This window comes from Odocoileus virginianus, chromosome 29, assembly GCF_023699985.2.
Source record: "Odocoileus virginianus isolate 20LAN1187 ecotype Illinois chromosome 29, Ovbor_1.2, whole genome shotgun sequence".
In the NCBI taxonomy this organism is placed as follows: Eukaryota; Metazoa; Chordata; class Mammalia; order Artiodactyla; family Cervidae; genus Odocoileus; species Odocoileus virginianus.
The window spans coordinates 30,121,715-30,146,376 of NC_069702.1; the positions used below are offsets into that span (position 1 = coordinate 30,121,715).

Genomic DNA, 24,662 nt, shown 5'->3' on the forward strand with positions numbered 1-24,662 from the left:
ACATGACTGAGTGACTGAACTGAACTGAACTGAACTGAATGTAATACCTAGAAGACAATGCTGTATTTTATCTTTAAGATTTACTAAGAGGGATCTATTGTGTGTTCTTACCACCCACAACCACATAATATAATAATAATCAAATAATAATAAAGGACGTGGGTGGAAATATTTCTTGATGATGGATATGTTTATGGAGTTGATGGAGGTGATGCCTTCATGGGTATATACATATCACCAAACTCTTACTCAATTAAGTGATTTTGGCACTTTGCTATCACAGTGCTTGGACATTATACAACAGGATACCCAGTATATGCTTGATAGATCAATTTATTAAGCATGATAGGTTTAAAAATTTTTCAAAATATTTGAACAGAGAAAAGAAAGTAGAAACCAATTACATAGTTCAGATAATATCATTATTATGTTTTAGAATATTGATATTTGATTCCAAGTGTGTGTTGTGCAACTACTTGATTGATTTTTTTTTCTTTATTTTATTCATTTGAAAGATGGGTTCTCAATACAACAGGAAGAGTAGGAAAAATCATGGTGAAAATCTGTGGATAAAGAGAAAGCACTATATTAAAGTTGAACTACAGATAAAGTCATTAATAATACCATTATGCTTTTTTATTTTTGAGTTATATTTATGTATACACATTTGTACCTGACCAAGTGTTCACAATTGCCCATTTGTTATCCCCTCCCTTCCTGCCTTCCAAGGTGCCCTGATGTCTGCTTGCCCCCAGCTGTGGAAAGGCACTGAATCGGGAATGTGTCCTCTCATCAAAGTATCACGAGTATCAACTGACCAGAGTGGACACTTTTTCTGTCAGACCTGACTGATCACTTCCTTCCAGCTACCCCACTTCCCCTAAAAGTTTCTGCCAACTTTTACATTTCTCACTTTACCCTAGAAAGAAAAGTCTTTTTCTGTTTGCTTTCTATCACCAACCTAATTCAATCCCCTTGCCCTTCTGCTTAAACATGGCTTATACACCTCATCCAAAGATATCTTTCCCAAATAATATTTTTAATGCATCCTTCCTTTTTCAAATGTCTTTAGCTATTATCTATACCAAGGGAGTCAAGTAAATGTCTTCATCCTGTCATTAATGGCAAGGAGCAATTCAATTTGGATGAAAGTCAGTGGCATAGCAGCCAATGAAATGAAGCTCAGCCATAAAAAGGAACTAGTTATGTCATTTTCAGAGATATGGATGGACCTATAGACTGTTGTTGGAGAGGGAAATGGCAACCCACTCCAGTGTTCTTGACTGGAGAATCCCAGGGACTGGGGAGCCTAGTGGGCTGCCCTCTATGGGGTCACACAGAGTCGGACACGACTGAAGCGACTTAGCAGCAGCAGCATAGACTGTTGTACAGAGTAAAGTTAAGTCAGAAAGAGATAAACAAATATCATTTATGAATGCCTATGTGTGGAATCTAGAAAAATGATACAGATTATATTATTTGCAAAGCATAAATAGAGACACAGACATAAAGCACAAATGCTTGGATCACAAGGGAGAAAGTGGGGGAAGGATGAATTGGAAGATTGGAATTGATGGCTACACTACTATGTGTAGAACTTCCCCGATGGCTAAGCACGTAAAGAATCTGCCTGCAACGCAGGAGATACAGGATACATGGGTCCAATCCCTGGGTTGAGAAGATCCCCTGGAGAAGGAAATGGCAACTACTCCAGTATTCTTGACTGAAAAATCCCATGGACAGAGGAACCTAGCCGACTACCATCCAATGAGTCATAAAGAGTTGGACGTGACTGAATGATTAAGGACAATTAATATACTATGTGTAAAATAAATAACCAATAAGAATACATATATATATATATATATATATGGATTATTCACTTTGCTAAAGCAGAAACTGACACAACAGTGTAAAAAAGTTATCCACCCCCCGCCAAAAAAAAGAATTATTATAATACCCATTTTGTCCATGGGAAAATTAAAGTTTAGAAAAGATTAGGAATAGTTCAAGGTGTGAAACTGTAGTTGTCAGGAACAGCATACAACCACAAGGTGTTCTGGTCAACATAGCCCACCTGTTTACCATCCTAGATAGATGTTATCTGTTTGAAATATTTAGATAAATACATACATACATAAATAAATACATAATAAATACATACATACATAAATTTAGAAGACCTACGTTAGGCTGCATTTCTCAAATGGGCTTCTTTTGGTTTGATGTCTTATGTTTTTCCTTGTTGTAACTGTCATCATTGATACTTTTGGAGAATATTAAATGTTATTAGCCCTGGCTTACCTCTCCTGTAGTTACTGAGCAGAATTTTAAGGAAATGGATATGCAGGAGGATAATTTAGTGGATATTGGTGATGTGGCTGGTGTTGTTGAAAATATCCTCTCTGTATACAAACGAAAGGAAGGAGAAAATTAAAAAGAATGAAACAATGACAGTGCAAATAATTTACAATAATTTCCATGAAAAACAGGTTATTAATGTTGGTAGGACCTTATATATTATCTATGCAATTGTTTTTTCAAACTTTTAGATAGGTTTTACTTAAAAAAAAAAGAATAATGGTTTTAAAGTACTAAAAGAACAATAATTCATTTATATTTTTACTATTTATCAACAATTTTGTTGTCTTATAATAGACATGGAGCCATTGAGTATAGTCAATCACTCACAAATGGTTCAATATTACTTATATTACTACTTTGCTCAAATTTCTACTTTGCTCATTCTTAAACCCAGGGAGGAGGAATTTACTAACTCCAGTTTAGGTAGACTTGCTACAGCTCGTTCTTTACTTATAAATGAGATACTGTTTCTTAAAACTCCTGAATTCCTTAATATTCACGTTTGTTAATCCAAATGTATGGTATCTCTCCCTCTGCATCTTTTTTTTTTAAAGCTATTTGAATTTATCTACTTACTGTATTAGTAAGAATTCTAGAGACCTATCAAACTGATATGACATGTCAAAATAATGAGGCACCAGTGATACATTTCATTAAAAGAAATGTTAAATAGATGAAATTGTCTCTTTTCTTTAATTTGGCCAACTCAACATACATTAAGGACTTCATTACCTTCCAAAAGAACCAGAAAATGGAAACTGACCACATAATATATATTCTTTAGCAGCCTCTATGGTCCTTTAGGTATATATTGTACTTAGTATAATTAGAATTTCAATATTCTTCAGAGGAAGGCAATTATTTATCAAACAAAAATAACTTTTCTTAGAAAATAACTGGCTATCAGGGTGGCATTATAGGTTTCTATGTAAACAGTAATAGTACAAAAGTCTTTTGGGTCCTTACCTAGTGTATCATAGAAAGATAATTCAATGTATACTTAAGTTAATTATTGTATAGATATATTTCAGAAATAAGTATATATTCTCTTATAGAATAAATACTCAGAGTAATAAATATTCTTATACTATACCACATTATCAGAGGAATACATACATGATGCTTTTTCCGTTTCCAGCGACGTTTCTGTTAAGGTAAAGAACAGATTGACATTTTAATACATGTTTTGTTTTCAAATATTCCAGTGAAGCAAAGTGTCTTACCTCTTCAGATGAATCAGCTCCCTGGGAAAAAAGTAAAGAAGAAAATAGTTAACATTTTAATTTCTCAGTTATAAATTGAGAGTAAACATATATTTAGCAGCCACAATTCTGATTAAACAAAGAGGTGAAGTTTTGGATAATTGATACACTAAAAAAATTTTTTTTGTTAGTTGAACAATGTCTTTAATATGAGTGAAGAGAAAACTTTTATTAATTTGCTACATTCAAATAGCAATTCACTGTGAAACAATTTCTTTTTTGTTGAAAGGGAGACAAATGTATCACTGCAAATTGGAGAATAAAATTGAAAATTAAGGTTTAGATTTGCTCAAGTCAAATGTTTTTTATATGGATATGTTCAAGTAGCTCAAGAGCTACTTAATTAGTTATGCTAATAGGGTCTGATATAAAGTTTTTTTCTGTTTTCTTCTTACTTAAAAAAATTTTTTTCACCCCCCCAAAAAATTTTTTTTTCTACTTCTATTTTTTTTATAAAAAAATAATCTGTTACTGTGATATAAATAACCAATTTGTTTTTGAAGCATCCATGACAATTTGTTGGGTTAACAGAAGTCATCTTATTTCTTGAAGAGTATCTCAGTAACTAGACACAAAGAATATCAAAGTGAAAGTTACCATTGCTTTCACAGAAGGAGAAACAAATTTAGAGGAAGATGAGGACAATTCAGAGAGGCCAAAGCAGTAAATGACACTACAGGGAAGCCCTGACGTTTCATAGATTTAGAGTTTTTAGTATTTAAATGTCTCTATTAGCACCTCAGACTCACATTTTTCTGAGGTTATTTTAAAAAATTAATTTTCACACTAAGATTATGACACTTGTATATTTCTGTGTGTTTAGTGTTTGTGTATGGATGTGACATTATAAGTGTGCATATTAAAGATATATTCTAAGTCCTTAATGAATTTATGTAGTATAATTCAGGGAAAATATTCATTTAAAAACATTAAAATTTCTAAAGCATTGTTCAGGTAAATGCATGTGCATGCGTGCTAAGTCACTTCAGTCATTTCTGACTCTTTGTGACCCTATGGACTGTAGTCACTTCAGTCATTTCTGACTTTTTGTGACCCTATGGACTGTAGCCCACCAGGCTCCTCCATCCATGGGATTCTCTAGTCAAGAATACTGAAGTGTGTGGCCATGCCCTCTTCCAGGAGATCTTTGTGACTCAGTGATTGAACCCACATCTCTGATGTCTCCTGCACTGGCACATTTAGACTAAAACACATGAAACAAGACACTCTGGCTAATTTTAAAAACATATTCTTCAAAATTCCCAGTATACTTACAATCATGGCTAGGATGAGAGCCATAATAAAGACAAAGATAAAGATCTTCATGTTTGGTGGAGTCCTGTGAAAGCATATGTGAAAAATCAGTAGCACATTCACTCTTTCATTTACACACAAAACATTTCATTTACACATCAGACTATGTTCTAAAGCCTAGTGAAACACACTAGAAATGCAAGGACAATTGAAACACATAAACACATTTCTTCACATCATGGAACTTAGAAACCAGTAGGGATCTTGAGAAGTAAAGATAAGTATTGTGATTTGGAAATACTAAAGTACTATAAACACACAGAAAATGAACATCTTAAACAGACCAAGAGAATGGAGATATTTAAGAAAGTAAAAACATAAGTTGTGTTACATAATATAGCAAGTGGGTAAGTAAAGTGTGGGTGGTCTGCAGAGAAACAAAAATGAGAGAGCATGAAAGTGAATAGTTCAGTCTGCAAGAAGGACAAAAAAAGGTGTCAGGCTACCATTTAGATTGCTGTTTATATATATATATAATTATAAGAGAGGTTTAGGAGGTAGAATGACAAGCAACAATTACCTCCTAAACCTCTCTTAAACTCTGCTTTAATTATGACCCCAATATCATTTATTGAAATTGTTTCTATTTGCAAAATTATCAATAAATAGCATACATTTTATAAATGGTTTCCAATTCATTCTAGCAATCAAAAAATTTCAAATTACATTATACTCTATTACCCATGAATATGTTGACTTTTTACCAAAATGAGACTTACCAGTCACGAAAGTGGAAATTCTAATGCTTCAGGAGATGTTCTTTGCTAGAAAACTGCTGTGTTTAAATACCTTGAAATCCTTCATTTGTTTTTATAATTACGTCAGTTATGAGATATTATAGAACTGAAAATACTTCCTAAAGTCTGTCCCCACAGACACTAAAAGTAAACTTAACAGGGTGATTTTACAAAAGAAGTTTGTGAAGCAAGTGGCCAGGAAACCAGTGGACCCATCAAATGTTAATCCCTGTTAATCTAGACAAGTGTGAATAAGACAAAGGCAAAGTGTGTTAGCATAAGTCAAGTGTAGAAATAAATGTAATGGCAAAAATGTTTCTGTAGAAAACCATCTATCCTATTTCAACAGATGTGTGCCCAACTTGAAATAAGTATATACCAAAAAAAAATCATCTATTAAAACTTAATGTGCTTTCTAATAAATGGTGATAACTGACATAATGAAATGGAGTTATTTCAAGTGTGTTTCCTACAAATTACTAAATTGTAATTTTTTTCTATTGACTTAGAATATTTTAAGTTTTCAAGTCAAATACTGGTAATCCTATGGGGGTATTGTTCAATAAGATAATTCTTAATTTTAAAGTCAAATGACCATGAAGCTCAGTACTTTCTATCTCTCATAGTAAGTAGATGCATATATCTTGAATGAATTTACTTCCTTTGAGTCTTAGGGGCTCATTTATTCTTAGTGGAAAATAAGCATGCTAATTAATATCCTTATGTATTTTTTAGTTGCTCAGCCATGTCCAGCTCTTTGGGACCCCATGGACTGTAGCCTGCCAGGTTCTCCTGTTCATGGAATTCTCCAGGCAAGAATACTGAAGTGGGTTGCCATTCCCTTCTCCAAGGGGTCTATATGCCTTGGGGATTGAACCTGGGTCTCCAGCATTGCAGGCAAATTTTTTACCATGTGAGCCACCATACTGTTACTCAAAATGTGGTATGTGGGATGATCAGAATCAGCATTCCCTGAGAGTTTGTTGGAAATGCAAATTTATTCATTTTCTTTACAGAAGTGTTGAAACAAAATCTTGGAGAAGTACTGGAAATACCATTTTAGCAATATATCCAGGTGATTGTGTATCTTAAAGTTTGAGAAACCACATAATAGACTAATAAATGTATGTTTGTCTCTTGACTGGACCCTTTAAGGTTTAGCTTTATATCAGGAATTGAGGTTTATAACAGGAATTAAGGTTTAGCTTTACATCACAGGAAATATTTATTATGTGAATTTTATATGCTATATTTGACCATCCCCACTAGACATTGGTGTTATATTCTAGGTAAATATAAGGTGAGCCTCTCTGGTGTCTCAGTAGTAAAGAATCTGCCTGCAATGCAGGAGACCTGGGTTTGATCCCTGGGTCAGGAAAATCCTCTGGAGGAGGACATGGTAACCCACTCTAGTATTCATGCCTAGAGAATCCCATAAATAGAGGAGCCTGGCAGAGGGCAGTCTGGCACAGCTTAGACATGACTGCAGTGATTCAGCAGCAGCAGTAGCAGCATATAAGATGATACAAAACCTTTTTTAAGGTAAATAAAGCATTAAAATCCAATTCAATTTAATCAATTCTTTCTCTACTTCATTGTTTTTTATTCCTCAGGTATATATGAGGTTGCTTCTCAAATGCAAAAAGCAAATCCAGTCTCTAGTATATTCTCAATAGAAAACAGATATATAGATTAGGAATCACTGATAAGTCTGATCTTTAAAATAAGTCCTTCTTTATTCTTTTGAAATTGTCAAATGATTTTCTTATCTTCCTTTATACTTTCTCTCTCCTTCCCTTACTGCTTACTCCCCCACTTCCCCACTTAGGTCTTTTTGATTCTTTTAGGTCATGTTCTTAGGCACTATTTTAGTTGAATTATGACACTCAGCCTAGAGAACAAAAAGTGAACTAATATTCTAAAGGCCCTACCAAACAACAACAGCAACAAACACAAATGTCAGTTTATAAAAATTGATAGGCGGCAAAACACATTTAAAGTTTACGATTAAATTTGACTCATCCATATTTTAGTTTGTGACACCAAAATGGAGGCTTTATTCCACTCATCATTTTCTGCTTCGATATGGTAGGAGGTGTGGGCATTGTGTATGACAGTAGGAGCTCAGAATATTGGACTCTAAACACAGGAGTAGCCCTCATGTGTTACTTATGGCTTCAACCTCCAAGAACAGTAGGTCATTTTAGAAGACTGAGGAACCAGAATATGTCCCGATGCTTTATAAGTGAGAGAGACAGGCACATATTCTCTATAACCAGGTCATTTTAGAAGACTGAGGAACCAGAATATGTCCTGATACTTTATAAGTGAGAGAGACAGGCATATATTCTCTATAACCATATTGTCTGAAAATGCTAAGGCCTTTTATTTACAAGGAAAAAACTGAGTAAGAGATGCTGCTGTATCACAGGTGTGACATTAAGTTAGTGGCATAAGAATGTGACCTGTGAAAGGGTATTTATGGTGATATTTATGTTGGAATTCCCTCTCCTTCTCTTACTTCACCTTTTGTTCTTATTCTTTCCCCTCTTCCTCCTCCTTCATTCTCCTCCTTTTTCTATATTTCTCCTACATTAAAGCATGGCTTACAGTTTGTTACAAATTGTTTTTTTTAAACAGTTTATTTAGCTAAAAAATAAATTAAAAATTTTTTTTTGGTGTGTATTTTCCTGTGTGGATTGTTGAAATGAAAAGTACTGCAGCTGACAAATACAAAACAACATATGATGACCAACTAGGTAACACAAACCTTCTGGATATTGGAAATATACAAAGAGATAATCTCCTATTCTTGCCTTTAAGCAGGTTACCTTATGTTTTTGACTGTTTGTATTGCTCTAAATTCATATGTTGAAACCTTACCTTGCAATCTGTTCTATTAGGAATTGAGCATTCTTAGAGGTACTGAGATTTGCATGCTAATTTGCTTCAGTTGTGCCCAACTCTTTGCATCCCTATAGACTGTAGCATGCTAGGCTCCTCTGTCCATGGGATTCTCTAGGCAAGAATACTGGAGTGGGTTGCCATTCCCTTCTTCAAGGGATTTTCCAACCCAGGGATAGAACCAGTGTCTTTATGTTCCCTGCTTTGGCAGGCGGGTCCCTGACCACTAGGGTCCCTGGCCACCACTGAGGTTTAGGTGAGGTCATAGCTTGGAAAACCTATGATGGATTGATGCCTATATTAGAAGTAGGAGAGACTCCAGGGCTTTTTCTCTCCACCATGTGAAGATACAGGAGGAAGACACCTGTCTGCAAGCCAGTGAGAAGGCCTGTACAATAGAATCCAACTATGCTGCCCCCTGGTTTTGGACTTCCCAGCCTCTACAACACAATAAATAAATGCCTGTTGTTTAACCCATTCCACAGTTCAGGTATCCCTCTATAACATCAGGTGATTGGTTCTAGGGTAACATGGCCAGGAAAAGCCTCACAGAAAAAGTAAGTAGAGACATAAGTATAGAGTGGGGAATGGTCCATGCGATTATGTGGGGAAAGAATCACAGACTGAGCAAACAACCAATGGGAAGATCTCAGGTGTCAGCTCAGCTATTGTGTTCAGTGAATAGCAAGAGGCCAGTGGACAGAGCAAGAGTTAGAGGGAGAATATACAGAACAAAGAAACACCTATTGATGTAAGGTATTTAGGTCATTTTAATGAGTGTTGGATTTTAAACTGAGAGTAAGAGGAAATCAATGAAAGGTATATGTAAAGGTGTTGTTGCTTTGAATGTTAAATAATAGTCTAAGAATGTGGAGATGGATATGCAATGTGACTGCTGAACTTCATTTTATAGTGAGAACAATTGTCATGCTGAGTATTATTTTTCTCAGCTACATTCACAGAGGCAGAAGGTAGAATTTGGATTAATCTGTGGTATGATTTAGGTAAGACAGTATAGTAAAATCAGAGACAAGTAGGGGATTTATGTATATGTATAAAAAGTGAATTAGTGATTTCCTTGAAATTTAAGGTGGAAAAGAGGGGTGTACAGGCATTTGAATTTAAAGGCATTGAAGAACTGACAGGGTCCTAGGTTCTGATGAAATCAAATAATGTTTTGCTTCAGATATAAAAGGGGGCTATTAAGTAGATAAGAAATGGTATAGGAGAGTAGGAAGGATGAAATTATGGAGTGGGGAAATTACTTTCATGACAAAATACAGTCATATGTCCTTTCACATTTATGATGTAATTACAAGCAGCAACCACAACATCTACATCTTTTCTTTTCATTGTGTGACCTTTCTAGTCTTCTAGCACAGTCATTCTAAATGTGAGATGATTTGTCAACACCCTGCCTCAGGAGACTTTGGGAAATTTCTTGAAACATTTTTGATTCTAAAAGTTGTGCAATTGGTGCTACTACCATCTTCGTGGTAGAGGCCAGGGATGCTGCCCAACATCCTACAACACATTAGAAAAACCCCCACAAAAAATAATTCTTCTGCCCAAAATATCAATAATATGAAGGTTGAAAAATACTGGTCTAGCATGTAGTATATGCTCAATAGCAAGGAGAGATAAGAAAGCCTTCCTCCATGATCAATGCAAAGAAATAGAGGAAAGCAATAGAATGGGAAAGACTAGAAATCTCTTCAAGGAAATTAGAGATACCAAGGGAACATTTCTTGCAAAGATGGGCACAATAAAGGACAGAAATTGTATGGACCTAGGAGAAGCAGAAGATATTAAGAAGAGGTGGTAAGAATACTCAGAAGAACTATACAAAAAAATCTTAATGACCCAGATAACCATGATGATGTGATCACTCACCTTTAGCCAGACATCCTGGAATGCAAAGTCAACTGGGCCTTAGAAAGCATCACTACTAACAAAGCTAGTGGAGGTGATGGAATTCCAGTTGAGCTATTTCAAATCCTGAAAGATGATGCTGTGAAAGTGCTGCACTCAATATGTCAGCAAATTTGGAAAACTCAGCAGAGGCCACAGGGCTGGAAAAGGTCAGTTTTCATTCCAATCCCAAAGAAAGGCAATGCCAAAGAATGTCCAAACGCCCACACGATTGCACTCATCGCATATGCTAGGAAAATAATGCTCAAAATTCTCCAAGCCAGGCTTCAACAGTACATGGACCATGAACTTCCAGATGTTCAAATTGGTTTTAGAAAAGGCAGAGGAACCAGAGATCAAATTGCCAACATCCATTGGATCATCAGAAAAGCAAGAGAATTCGAGAAAAACATCTACTTCTGCTTTATTGACTATGCCAAAGACTTAGACTGTGTGGATCACAGCAAACTGTGGAAAACTCTTAAAGAGGTGGGAATACCAGACCACCTGACATGCCTCTTGAGAAATCTGTATGCAGGTCCAGAAACAACAGTTAGAACTGGACATGGGACAACAGACTGGTTCTAAATTGGGAAAGGAGTACATCAAGGTTGTATATTGTCACTCTGCTTATTTAACTTATATGCAGAGTGCATTGTGTGAAATGCTGGGCTGAATAAAGCACAAGCTGAAATCAGGATTGCCAGGTGAAATATCAATAACCTCAGAAATGCAGATGATACCACCCTTATGGCAGAAAGTGAAGAAGAACTAAAGAGCCTCTTCATGAAAGTGAATGAGGAGAGTGAAAAAGTTGGTTTAAAGCTCAACATTCAGAAAAACTAAGATCATGGCTTCCATTCCCATCACTTCATGGAAAATAGATGAGGGAACAGTGGAAACAGTGACAGATTTTATTTTCTTGGGCTCCAAAATCACTGCAGATGGTGACTGCAGCCATGAAATTAAAAGACACTTGCTCCTTGAAAGAAAAGCTATGACCAACATAGACAGCATGTTAAAAAGCAGACATTACTTTGCCAACAAAGGTCCCTCTAGTCAAAGCTATGGTTTTCCCAGTGGTCATGTATGGATGTGAGACTATAAAGAAAGCTGAGCACCTAAGAACTGATACTTTTGAACTGTGGTGTTGGAGAAGACTCTTGAGAGTCTCTTGGACTGCAAAGAGATCCAACCAGTCAATCCTAGAAGAAATCATTCTTGAATATTCATTGGAAGGACTGATGCTGAAGCTGAAACTCCTATACTTTGGCCACCTAATGTGAAGATCTGACTCATTGGAAAAGACCCCGATGCTGGGAAAGATTGAAGGTGGGAGGAGAAGGGGATGACAAGAGGATGAGATGGTTGGATGACATCATGGACTCAATTGACATGAGTTTGAGTAAGCTCCAGGGGTTGGTGGTGGACAGGGAAGCCTGGCGTACCTCAGTCCATGAGGTCACAAAGATTCGGACATGATTGAGGGACTGAACTGATACTGATGTGCTCAACAAACGTATCTTGAACTTGAGTGAAGTTCTATGGTCATATGTAAAGGAATAGTAATCAGAATTAGCTGTGTGTCCTATGAATCAGGGCTCTGGGTTTTATGCATTCATAGTATCTGCTGACTCACAGAACATTTTTCTTATTCTCTGGTTCTTAATTAACTTTATAAACTAACCTTCACATAGATAGGATATAGTTATACTTCACATAAATAGGAAATTATTATATTGGATAATCTCCTGGAAAGGATTAAATACTCCATCTACATGAGTAATGCTGAACTATCTGCTCCTACCTAATAATTTGTCAGAATTTACTAATTCTATGTTATATTGTTTCTAAATCTGAATCATTATATGAATTCTCAGTATTTTATTTTCCTCCCATCTATATTTTGGAATTTATTAAACAGTAGTTCAAATAATTTTTAGGAAACTGAAGTTTTTAGTAACAGCTCTATCTCTAAATAGCTTTAGTATCTTGAAAAAGTAATACAAATTCTCAGATTCTCAATTTCCTCTTCTCTAAAATATACTTAAAATATTCTATGGATGATATCTCTTAATATTTATTACTTTGTCCATCCAACACAGCTTGTGGGATCTTAGTTCCCCAATGAGAGATTATGCCCACTGCAGTGAAAGTACAAAATCCTAAACTGGACTCAACCAGGGATTTCCCAATATCTCCTCTAGTTCTTATTTCTGAATATTTTTTGGTCCCTTTATTATACTCTTCATCCAACTTTTCTATTGCTTTCTCTCTTTCTTTCTTTTTTTTCCCTTATTTTCTTCCTGAGGATATTATTTACATGGTTTCAGCTAGAATATATCCAAATCTCAGGACAGCACATTTCATATTCATCAGCCAACATGGGAAAAAACTTTGGCTGAACAAATTATGCTTATAAAAATTAGCACTAGAACATCTTGCTTTGACTATATCTTGCTCCTCACCCTGGGTTATCTAATAAAATTTTCCTGAATGAAATTCTTTTGCCTTATAAAAATGGCAACTCTTAGGTAACATTGCAAAAATTTGAGTTGCCCACATGGCACTTTGCTTCTTACTGGTCATTGTGTTCTGAGGCTTACCTGGACAGTGGTACCTGATGCCATCTTAAATTGTTGGCTTTTCAATTTTCCCTTGGACAAGTTTCTTTCTTTAGTATATTGTTAAGGATTTCCTTGATCAAGATTTTACCTACTTTTCTGGTCCAATTGAATCTGTAATTCTATCAATTAATATAATTTAAAATTGGCAAGAGACAGTCATAAGGAAATGCTGTGTTTATTGCACAATATGTAAAGCATCTTCCTGAGAAAATAAAAGGAAAATGTTGAATGAGAAGGACATGCTTTCTTTTGTGTTCCTTTTCTCAGAAATCACATTTTTTTTTGTCTTGGCAACCAAAAGCTAACACATAAAGGAATATGAAGTAGCCAAGGCCTTTTCTAGTTATATCTATGACACCGAGTTCATTTCATCATTTATTTTCCTGACTTCCTCGTGGGACCATATGAGCAGTCTCAGAATGAATATTAGCTGAATAATCCAAATACATAGTAGATGTTAATTTGGGTTTTCTAAGCAATACAAAACTTGTGTGACAGTGAGATGTATTCCCATCCAACACACATCTTAGCATGATATAAATGCAAGGTATATCGTGAAGAAAAATTATTATGTCAAAGTACTTACTTTAGAAGGGCATCTATCTGTCCCAAAGCCATGAATAAATATATTGAAGGCAATGAATAGAAGAAACAAACCTTGTAAAAATGAATAGTGTGAAATACAACTACATTTATGAATATCTATCACTAAAGAGGCAAAGAAAGTTGAAGACTGCTTTTGTAAATGGGCTCCTATTAATAAAAAGTACTTTTGAGGTCTGGCTCAGACTCTATTGTAGTACTTAGGGTAAGACCCTCCTCCTGTCTGGGCTTTCATTTTTTTTCTTCCTTCCCTCATTTACCCTTCCATGAATACTAGCTGATAAACATTGAGTCACTATAAAGATATGAGGCCAAACTTGAGCTGTCCCATTTTAATAAATCTGTACAGATAATATTTGTTCTACAGAAGTATTCTCTAAATAAATGTTACTTTCTGTCTTAGAACCCCTCAACAAATCCCCACTATCTAGAGAATAAGATTGACATTACTTAGAGTCACAGCATGCTTTGTCTGCCATTATCTGACCCCATTCTCTTTCTCTCTTCTCACCTCCATCCCTTTTCCTTGCAATCCATGACCCAGATTCACTGTTTGATTTAGCTTGCATGTGTGTGCGCTGAGTTGTGTCTGACTCTTTTCAACACCATGAATGGTAATCCACCAGGCTCCACTGTCCATGAAATTTTCCAGTCAAGAATACTGGAGTGGATTGCCTTTCCTACTCCATTTGTTTAATTTACTGACTTCCCCCCCCCCATCCCCCCCCCCCCCCCCCCACATATTCAGGAGCCTATTCTTCCTTTCCTTTTAGCCTATACTCTCTTCGTTCTTCAGGTCTAAACTATCATCATGTGCTTGTTAGCTTGCCACTTTCTCCATTATAGCATAAACACTGCTTGTCACTTTCTCCATTATAGCATAAACACTAACAACTATTCAGGTTAGCATGAAATTGTGTTCTTGTGTGGTCTGTGTATTGCTGGTGTGTATTAGAATTTACCTCAAGGTGTCAAAAACCCACCAAATGCTAAAGAAACCTTACTGTGGTTACAATCATTTGGGGACTGGGCCAAAACTTCCGTGTGTCCCAGCCAAGGTCTGTAGCTACTGGACAATTTCATTTCCTTTATCATATCGTGAATTATTCCCTTTAAAATGCTCCCCAGAACTTCTGGGGACAGGAAAATAGGAAGGATTCATTTTCTAATCATGCAGATTTCTAGGAATTTAAATTCACTATTGGTTTTATTTCAAACCACAAAATTAGCATGCCATTAAATACTATATATAAGCAGCCACAAAATCAGATCATTATCCATTCAGGTTCTCCTTCACTTCTTGTCCTCTACTTTGGAAAAGAGGTAAGAATCTCAGATATAATTTCAGTGTATCTGCTACTCATCTTTGTTTCAGACTAGGTTAAAATGTAGAAAGAATATAATTGCTTAAAATAGATCTTAAAAATAAGGGTGTTTAAAATAAGGTTTACACTATTTTCAGCAAATATGTTAAAAAATAGAAGTGACTATAAAGATTTGACAAAAATTATAGTGACTGCACATGTTTTAGGAATCTAATAAGATGTAGTAACAGTGGCTTCTATTTTCTTTAGCACAAGACAAATTAACAGGCTGTATTAAAAGATCTTTTCTTGAATTAAATATTTTCAATTTGATTAAACCTACCTCAGCCATAAAGGCAAGCACATTTAATTTATACTATGGGGATTTGAATAAGTTTTACTGAGAAAGCTCTACCAAAGAAAAGGTTATAGAGGTAGCATATTTAGTCAAGAGATGAAGACGGTTGTTAGGATACATGTGCTATTTGAAATGTTTATAAATGGCATTTGTAAAAGAAGAGTATATTTATCAAAATTGTTTAGAACATCCAAATTTCCAGTTTATCATTTAGCTTAAAATATTTCAAAAATATTAAAATAGATACATGAAGTACATAAGTAAATTAAAGAGAAAGTATTTTACTTTGTAAAAAAAAAAAAAAAAAAAAAACCTAGGTTGGACAGGGAGTACCAGGAAACGAAAACAATGAAAAATGTGGCCTGACAGAAATTGTAGCTCAAAGTATAGTAGTCAGTAATGAAATGCCTTAAAAATTGGTATATAAAATGCTAATTATAAAATAAACAAAATTTAATAATATCCTCCCTACATGTAATGAACTCTGAATATTATACTCTTTTTTGGTCTTGACAATAAAAATGTATTTAGAAGTTTATAGACATCTTGGATAAAGTGAAAAAATTAAGAATTAGCATCCATGAGAAAAATACAGGAAAAATTTCTTAATTTAGTTTGAAAATCTGGGATTGAAGATGTGTGTCAAGGGATGTTGGTGGCATGAACGTTTTTTTTCAAGAACTTATGAAAATACAACAAAACAAACCATTTAATACATTTTGGTCAAAAATAATAAGGTATTTTATTTTATACTCCAAGGAAAAGTAGTCTAAAGTGGGGACTGGGCAAGAGAAACTGACACCCTGGTAAATCACCAAGAGATAAGTACACAGTTCTATGTAGAGAAAATAAGCATAGTGTATGGTCTCTAAAATTATGTGGGACAAAGGAGAGATGACATTAGGCATGTGGGGATGAAGACTGAGTAGAGACGAAACAATCCAATCAGTCCAAGAAAACATCTGGATCAGTGGAACAAATAGAAGAAATGCTAAAATGAAACAGAAGTCTTACTGGAAATAAAAGATATGAATAAGACAAACATTCATGAAAATCACTTAGTTTAGTAGAGAAAAGATAAAAATAAAGTATGACCTTCTTCATATACATTTTATTTGATCAGATGCCCCTCAATAAAACTGAGTCTCCAACAGAACTGAAACCTTAATATTTTGTTTACTGCTCTAATCCCAGAATCTAAGCAATATCTGGCAATAAAAATTACTAAATACATATTTTTTAATAAGTGAATCAACCACTTAATTTTTCTGTAAATATTTGTAACTTCTTTTCTGTCTTTCCAAAAAACACTCTTAAGTACTGTGAATGTGATGAAAAAGAGTGAAGTAGGACATAGGCTGTTAGCTGAAAACATCTGAATGGCTGGCAGTGAAACATTAACTTGAAATGTAAGATTAAGGAGTCATAGTAAATTTTAACCTTGGTCATATGATAAAATGTCTATTAATATTTTTCTAAAATACAGGGCTTTTTGTTTTTGCCACGAAGTTTGCAGGATCTTGGTTCCCTGAACAGAGATCAAACCTGCGCTCCCCTGGAAGCATGGAGTCTTGGACATTTTTATTATATACACTATCTTTGGTTCCTTTTAAAGGAAAGTAATTCTACAAACATAAGAAAATATATTAGACTGACGAGTAATACACTGTTTCCTTATCTTTCCACTCACAGGAATTGAGAGCCATGAAGGTCCTCATCCTTGCCTGCCTGGTGGCTCTGGCCCTTGCAAAAGAGGTAAATACAGAAAAAAATGTTGAAATAAATAAGACTAGTACTGTCCGCCTATGTGTAGAAAATCGCATTACCAACATTGTAAATGTATAAATAATGCACAATCTCAGATTTTATTTTATGTTTTTAATGCTAAGAAAGTCATTTATGTTCATCCACTATCTCAACAGTATTCTGTAGGACCACAACTCTGGGTAAAGTGCCTTCTATAGCATTGTACCGTCTATAACATCAATCCCAAAGGAGAAGAAAATAAAAACCAATAAGCAACAGACCAACAAGAAGGAACACACACAAGAACAAAAAATGAGTAATAATGCACAAATACAATTGCATGCATATACAATCTAGATAAATATATCTTATTACAGTGATGAAATATTTGTATCTCTTACTGTAGGGTGCTAGGTTTACCTGTATCTACCTGTGCTAGGTAAACCTGTATCTAGGTTTACCTTTATCTATTCAACACAGGATGATACTCCAGAGGATGACATATCAGACAACAATAATAAATATGTTCATAATTATAATAAAAAGAGTTCAATAAAAATTAAAATAACTCTTTTTTCTGTTACCCATAAAAACTTTTCATTAAGGTAAAACAAAAATATACCAATGAAAGTTACTAAATTTAAAAGACTCTCAAAAGATGTATAATATTTTTATTTTTCAGATTTGTGAAATAGATAGCTCTGAATAAAGCAGGTAAAAATTAGGTAGGAAAAATATTTAATAATGAGTTGACTGTGGGAACTAAAGTTTTATTTTTTATTTTTTCTCTTTTGAAGGAAGAACTCAATGTATCCGGTGAGGTAAGATATTTTTATACAAAGAAAAAAATTAATTTAACTGTAAAATAGTAACAGTCTGATAATCTAGCTGAAGACTCAGCTAATTGTCAATTTTTATTTTTCCTTTACAGATTGTGGAAAGCATTTCAAGCAGTGAGGTAAGATAGCGTTCATTTAGAGGCAATTTTCCAAAGTTAGAACAATAAAACACTGTATTATCTTTTTGTGTTACATTAATGGCACCCCACTCCAGTACTCTTGCCTGGAAAACCCCATGGATGGAGAAGCCTGGTAGGCTGCAGTCCATGGGGTCGCTAAGAGTGGGACACGATGGAGCGACTTCACTTTCACTTTTCACTTTCACGCATTGGAGAAGGAAATGGCAACCCACTCCAGTACTCTTGCCTGGAGAATCCCAGGGATGGGGGAGCCTGGTGGGCTGCCGTCTATGGGGTCGCACAGAGTCGGACACGACTGAAGCGACTCAGCAGCAGCAGCAGGGCAGTTAAGGCTTCCCTAATAGCTCATTTGGTAAAGAATCGAGCGCAATGCAGGAGACCCTGGTTTGACTCCTGGGTCAGGAAGATCTGCAGAAGGGATAGGCTACCCACTCCAGTGTTCTTCAAGCCAATGTGGCTACGTACTGACCGGTAACTGTCAGTCAGTCAGTGAGTGGTCAATTTCCACTGTATATATTTTAAAGGAGTAAATGTCTAGAAGGTTTAATATTCTAGTAATTTCTAAATGGGTTTGCTATCTGAAATTGTGTCACTGTGCCCTGCTTTTCTTCCTTAATGAACTGAACAGTCCTCTTTTCTGTCTTGAACTCTCTATGGTAACCTCCTTCCACGCGTTGGGATTTATTGAGCACTTTCTGTTTCAGACTTTGACTAGGATCTGCAGTATGAACTGGAAAGAGGGATGCCGTTTGAAAAGTATGGGCAGACATGCAAATGGACATATTTTATTATTATACCAGCAATCTAGTAAATAGGAGGCAGTGAGAATGAGTGTAGTCCCAAATATGCCTGCTAGAGTGAGGTAGATAATAACCCTACACCACTCTTTTTGGGTCTGTCATCAGCTGTTGGTTAAATAGTGCATCAATATACTTTGTCTCTTCACAAAGGTCATAAGATCCTTATAGGAGCATATGTATTTCTTATAATTTATTAGAAGCCTAAACATAACCGGGGAACTAAGAATGATTAACAAGTGCATTAGTGATTATTATTATATATTTTCAATGACTATGATTCTTTTAGAACCAGATGAAAATATGAGACATCATTTGTTGTCCTAAGGAGAGAACAGGGTGATTGAGAGACATGTATAGATGCAAAGTTGCTTCAGCCCTGTCCAACTCTGTATGATCCTATGGACTGTAACCTGTCAGGTTCCTCTCTCTATGGGATTCTCCAGGCAAGAATACTGGAGTGGGTTGTCATCTCCTCCTGCAGGGGACTTCCTGGCCTAGGAATTGAACCTGCATCTCTTATGTCTCCTGCATTGGCAGGCTGGTTCTTTTTTTTTTTTTTTCCCATTTATTTTTATTAGTTGGAGGCTAATTACTTTACATCATTGCAGTGGTTTTTGTCATACATTGAAATGAATTAGCCATGGATTTACATGTATTCCCCATCCCGGTCCCCCCTCCCACCTCCCTCTCCACCTGATCCCTCTGGGTCTTCCCAGTGCACCAGGCCCGAGCACTTGTCTCATGCACCCAACCTGGGCTGGTGATCTGTTTCACCCTAGATAATATACATGTTTTGATGCTGTTCTCTTGAAACATCCCACCCTCGCCTTCTCCCAGAGTCCACAAGTCTGTTCTATACATCTGAGTCTCTTTTTCTGTTTTGCATATAGGGTTATCGTTACCATCTTTCTAAAGTCCATATATATGTGTTAGTATACTGTAATGGTCTTTATCTTTCTGGCTTACTTCACTCTGTATAATGGGCTCCAGTTTCATCCATCTCATTAGAACTGATTCAAATGAATTCTTTTTAATGGCTGAGTAATGTTCCATGGTGTATATGTCCCACAGCTTCCTCATCCATTCGTCTGCTGATGAGCATCTAGGTTGCTTCCATGTCCTGGCTATTATAAACAGTGCTGCAATGAACATTGGGGTGCATGTATCTCTTTCAGATCTGGTTTCCTCGGTGTGTATGCCCAGAAGTGGGATTGCTGGGTCATATGGCAGTTCTATTTTCAGCTTTTTAAGAAATCTCCACACTGTTTTGCATAGTGGCTGTACTAATTTGCATTCCCACCAACAGTGTAATAGGGTTCCCTTTTCTCCACACCCTCTCCAGCATTTATTGCTTGTAGACTTTTGGATAGCAGCCATCCTGACTGGTGTATAATGGTACCTCATTGTGGTTTTGATTTGCATTTCTCTGATAATGAGTGATGTTGAGCATCTTTTCATGTGTTTGTCAGCCATCTGTATGTCTTCCTTGGAGAAATGTCTGTTTAGTTCTTTACCACTAGCGCCACCTGGGAAGCCCAATTAGCATCTATTAAATGTCTCTTTTGGTACTATGCTCTCTAATCTTCTTTTTCTTGACTGCATCATCTTTCTTTTTATACAACAGCTTTATTCAGAATAGTGGATCTTAAACTTTCAGCCATAAAATAATGATATTATCAAACAAGTTGTCCATATTAGCCTATTAAATGTCTTCATTTTCTCATTTATGTTGACAAATAAGAATTTTTCTTTAAAGCTAAACCTGATTTTATTTTTATTTTTCTAAAGGAATCTATTACACACATCACTAAGGTAAAACCTTCATATTTAAATGTACATTTTAAAAAATTTCCTGTTTGATTTTTATAAACAGCATTTCTTTATGTGTGATTTTTTTTAGCAGAAAATTGAGAAGTTGCAAAGTGAGGGACAGCAGCAAACAGAGGTAATTTGTTCATTATGAGTATATTTTGAAAAGTATTATGAAACATAACACATAAAAAGACTTATAATAATTATGTTCAGTCTAAAGAATGGTAATATAAATGTCAGTGTAAGAAATGAAAACTTTGACAAAGTGAAAATATTTTAAAGATATAAACACATAATCAAATTTCAGAGTATAGAATAAATACCTAAGAATAACTATTGATATATTCATTTTACTAATGGTATACCTGGTTTTAATAACTGCACATTAGTAGGAACATTTCTGGACTAGGGACTATGATCCCCTGATTCTAATGATGGATATGCTGATGGAAGACAGTAGGGTGACAGTGTAGCACTAATCCTCATTTGATGACTCAGCTGTATCACCTTGACTCAACGTTTCTCTGTACATCAATGTCTTCATCTGCAAATTGAGAATATTCATAATTAACCAGAGTTGATGATCTGGCACACAGTGAATATTCAATGGTTTTATATTACATTCAATAGCTTTTATACTCACATTTATGAATGTGTGCAGTTCTAAAAAGTATTTCCATTACCCAGATGATAGAAGTGAGGTACAGAACAATTGAGTAAGCAAATGTGTGACCATACCACATAGTTATTAAATAGCAGAGCTTGCTTAAAAATAAGGATTTGGGGACAACATAAAATTCTTTCATTAAATTACTCTTGTGGTAACATATTTATCTAATTGTGATATTTAAGCTCTCCTTTTTAGAATTGAAGTTTGATTGTTTGGAACTTAGGCCAAATATTTTCTAAATCAAAATGAATTTACAAATTAATGCCTTTAAAGACTCAAGATTACCACCTTCTACCAAGAGAAGTAGTGCTAAAAGTTGGCCATTGTTAAGGAACTCCTTGAATTAAAAAAACACATATTAAGACTTAGTTTTCATTAAAACAAACAAAACTAAACCTCAGAGTAACTTTTTAAGTCTTTAAAATAGATCTTCCTTCGTTATATGAAATCAGTTTGGACTATTATCCAAAGTATTTAGCTACCACTCTGCAGGCAACTCAGGAAGAGGCAGAATAAGTGTTGAAACCTCCAAACACTGATTTCACTTGACTCTCTGATTTCACCTGTGAAGGAAGTGGCTTAATGAGAGATCCTTCAGTGAGCATTTTACTCACTAGTCTTCATATGACCCCAAACAATTTCTTAACCAAAAAAAAATGGAAGATTTTCTTTCTCTCCCTTCACTGAGTTATGTTTTAAAAAGAGGAGGATAATTCATCATGAATAACAATTGTAACTGGATTATGGACTCACAGTTTTTTTTCCTTCCATCTAGGATGAACTCCAGGATAAAATCCACCCCTTTGCCCAGACACAGTCTCTAGTCTATCCCTTCACTGGGCCCATCCCTTACAGCCTCCCACAAAACTTCCTGCCTCTTCCTCAAACCCCTGTGATGGTGCCGCCTTTCCTTCAGCCTGAAATAATGGGAGTCTCGGAAGTGAAGGAGACTATGGTTCCTAAGCACAAAGAAATGCCCTTCCCTAAATATCCAGTTGAGCCCTTTGCTGAAGGCCAGAGCCTGACTCTCACTGAGGCTGAAAACCTGCACTTCCCTCTGCCTCTGCCCCAGTCTTGGATGCACCAGACTCCCCAGCCTCTTCCTCCAGCCGTTATGTTTCCTCCTCAGTCTGTGCTGTCCCTTTCGCAGCCCAAAGTTCTGTCTGTTCCCCAGAAAGCAGTGCCCTATCCCCAGAGAGATATGCCCATCCAGGCCTTTCTGCTGTACCAGGAGCCTGTACCTGGTCCTGTCCGGGGACCCTTCCCTTTTATTGTAAGTCTAAATTTACTAACTGTGCTGTTTAACTTCTGATATTGTATATTAGAGTAATTAAGAGCCCTACAAAAAATGAATAATGAATGGTTCCAAAATAAGCATAGCTGAGGTTAATGATTCTCAGCATTAGCTATAAATAGAATAAGCTGGAGAACCTTCACCTCCCTCCACCGCCAGATCTCAATGTTTAGGCTTACCCATGGAGATTCTGATGTAATTGTTCTTTCTATGTAGAAGAAACTGAGTATTGGGAAGAAATAATATCATGAACTATGATTTAATTGGTCTGTTGAGAACTTAGATGAAGGGGATTAAGGAACAATAAAGCCAGAATTGAATTTGATAATCGCATTTGGCTAAGAATAACAAACCTAAGAAGGTTCGCTATTTTCTGCAATTTTTGTTTTCCTTATGCAACCACATGACTCATTTCACATCTTGTTTTTGATATATGAGCATATGAGGGCAAAATACTAAGATGCTGATTTCAATACTTGGGGAAAATTTTCTTGCCAAAAGGCAAGAATTGTATAATTCATTCACTTATTATTATTACTTTTTTTAATTTTTAAGGTCTAAGAGGATTTCAAAGTGAATGTCCCCTCCTCACTTTTGGTAAGCTTTAGGAGTTTGGAGACAGACTGATCATTTTTATAGTTAATATCTTTTACATTTCATTTTCCTGGATAAACCCCAATAGTAGCAATTTCCATCAGGATATCAGCTTAAAGATTAATTATGAATTTATTCTCAGTGATTGACTATTATTTACTGACCTGAAATTATGTATCTGTTATATTTCAAATAATGCAAAACTCTATGTATATGGTGTTGACAGATTTGATTTTCTTTCAATTGCCTATATCCTTATTATTGATTGTCATCATTTATAGAAAAAACTGAAAATAATTTTGTCTACTTTTATGTAAACCTTTTAGAGCTTATTTTAAAGATCAACTGAATTCACATTTCTAATCAAGTCATTATGAACTTCAATTATTTTATCTCACTTAAAATTTACATATTGTCTTTTAATTCATGAGTCAAAATACAATCTCACAGTCCAGATATGGGACTTAAAGGAGGAATAGAATATAGCTTTGATATTCTTAAGATATACATCCTTTTGTGAACATGATTCAGCAGACATTTTCATAAAATGATTCCAAGTGAGTTGATATTTGGCCCTAGAGGAATTTTTATAACCTTTAAGATAGGGCACAGCATGGTGTTTTTGTAATATTTCTTTTATGAAAAAGTCACACCAAAATTGCAAATGGGGTGAGATGAAGAGTTATAACATGTAACTAAATCTATATTTGTTCTCTGTTCCACAGAATTGACTGCAACTGGAAATATGGCAACTTTTCAATCCTTGCATCGTGCTACTAAGATAATTTTTAAATGAGTCTACATGGAACAAAAAATGAAACTTTATTCCTTTATTTATTTTATGCTTTTTCATCTTAATTTGAATTTGAGTCATAAATGATATATTTTCAAAATTTTAATTCAACATTAGCATAAAAGTTCAATTTTAACTTGGAAATATCATGAACATATCAAAATATGCATAAAAATAATTTCTGGAATTGTGCTTATTATTATTTCTTTACGAATCTATTTCCTACCCAGTCATTTCAATAAATTAATCCTTAGGCATATTTAAGTTTTCCTGTCTTTATTATATTTTTTAAAATGAAATTGGTCTCTTAAATTTATCTTTGATGTTAAAAATAGCTGTGGAAAATTAAAATTGCATAGAATTCTTTGAATTGAATACCAAAGAATATCAAGAAGTAGAGGGAAAAGATAGGGTGAGCCTATGCTGCATATGTCCTTAGAAAGTCTTGGTTTATATCTGTTACCTAAGTTAAACAATTACACTTGTTCCTTTCACTCTCGAAAGTACCCAGCATTGGATGTTAAATTTTATGGTCATCCTAGACAAAACAAAAACAAAAACAAACAAACAAAAAAAAAATACCTCAAATG

General features: G+C 35.1%; 1 protein-coding gene and 1 long non-coding RNA gene across 2 annotated transcripts; one reads left to right on the forward strand and one right to left on the reverse strand.

Moving 5' to 3' along the window:
* Nucleotides 1–359: 359 nt before the first annotated feature.
* LOC139031997 (uncharacterized) lies at nucleotides 360–4,969 on the reverse strand. Its single transcript, XR_011484532.1, has 5 exons — nucleotides 4,902–4,969; nucleotides 3,588–3,608; nucleotides 3,481–3,510; nucleotides 2,305–2,405; nucleotides 360–563 (listed from the first exon to the last, which is right to left on the reverse strand). It is a non-coding gene; the product is annotated as an uncharacterized lncRNA (long non-coding RNA).
* A 9,983-nt stretch (nucleotides 4,970–14,952) lies between these two features.
* CSN2 (casein beta) lies at nucleotides 14,953–24,278 on the forward strand. The gene is made up of 9 exons (XM_020873521.2): nucleotides 14,953–15,045; nucleotides 17,077–17,139; nucleotides 17,928–17,951; nucleotides 18,062–18,088; nucleotides 20,698–20,721; nucleotides 20,813–20,854; nucleotides 22,167–22,664; nucleotides 23,241–23,282; nucleotides 24,005–24,278. The coding sequence occupies exons 1-8, from the start codon at nucleotides 14,953–14,955 to the stop codon at nucleotides 23,244–23,246; spliced, it is 777 nt and encodes a 258-aa protein (XP_020729180.2). The 3' UTR covers nucleotides 23,247–23,282; nucleotides 24,005–24,278.
* The last annotated feature ends 384 nt before the right edge of the window (nucleotides 24,279–24,662 follow it).

Coding starts and splice junctions, on each gene's coding strand:
- CSN2 (XM_020873521.2), top strand. CDS start 14,953: ATGCCATTAAATACTATATATAAGCAGCCACAAAATCAGATCATTATC. Junction 15,046..17,076: donor TCCTCTACTTTGGAAAAGAG/GTAAGAATCTCA, acceptor TTCCACTCACAG/GAATTGAGAGCCATGAAGGT. Junction 17,140..17,927: donor CTCTGGCCCTTGCAAAAGAG/GTAAATACAGAA, acceptor TCTCTTTTGAAG/GAAGAACTCAATGTATCCGG.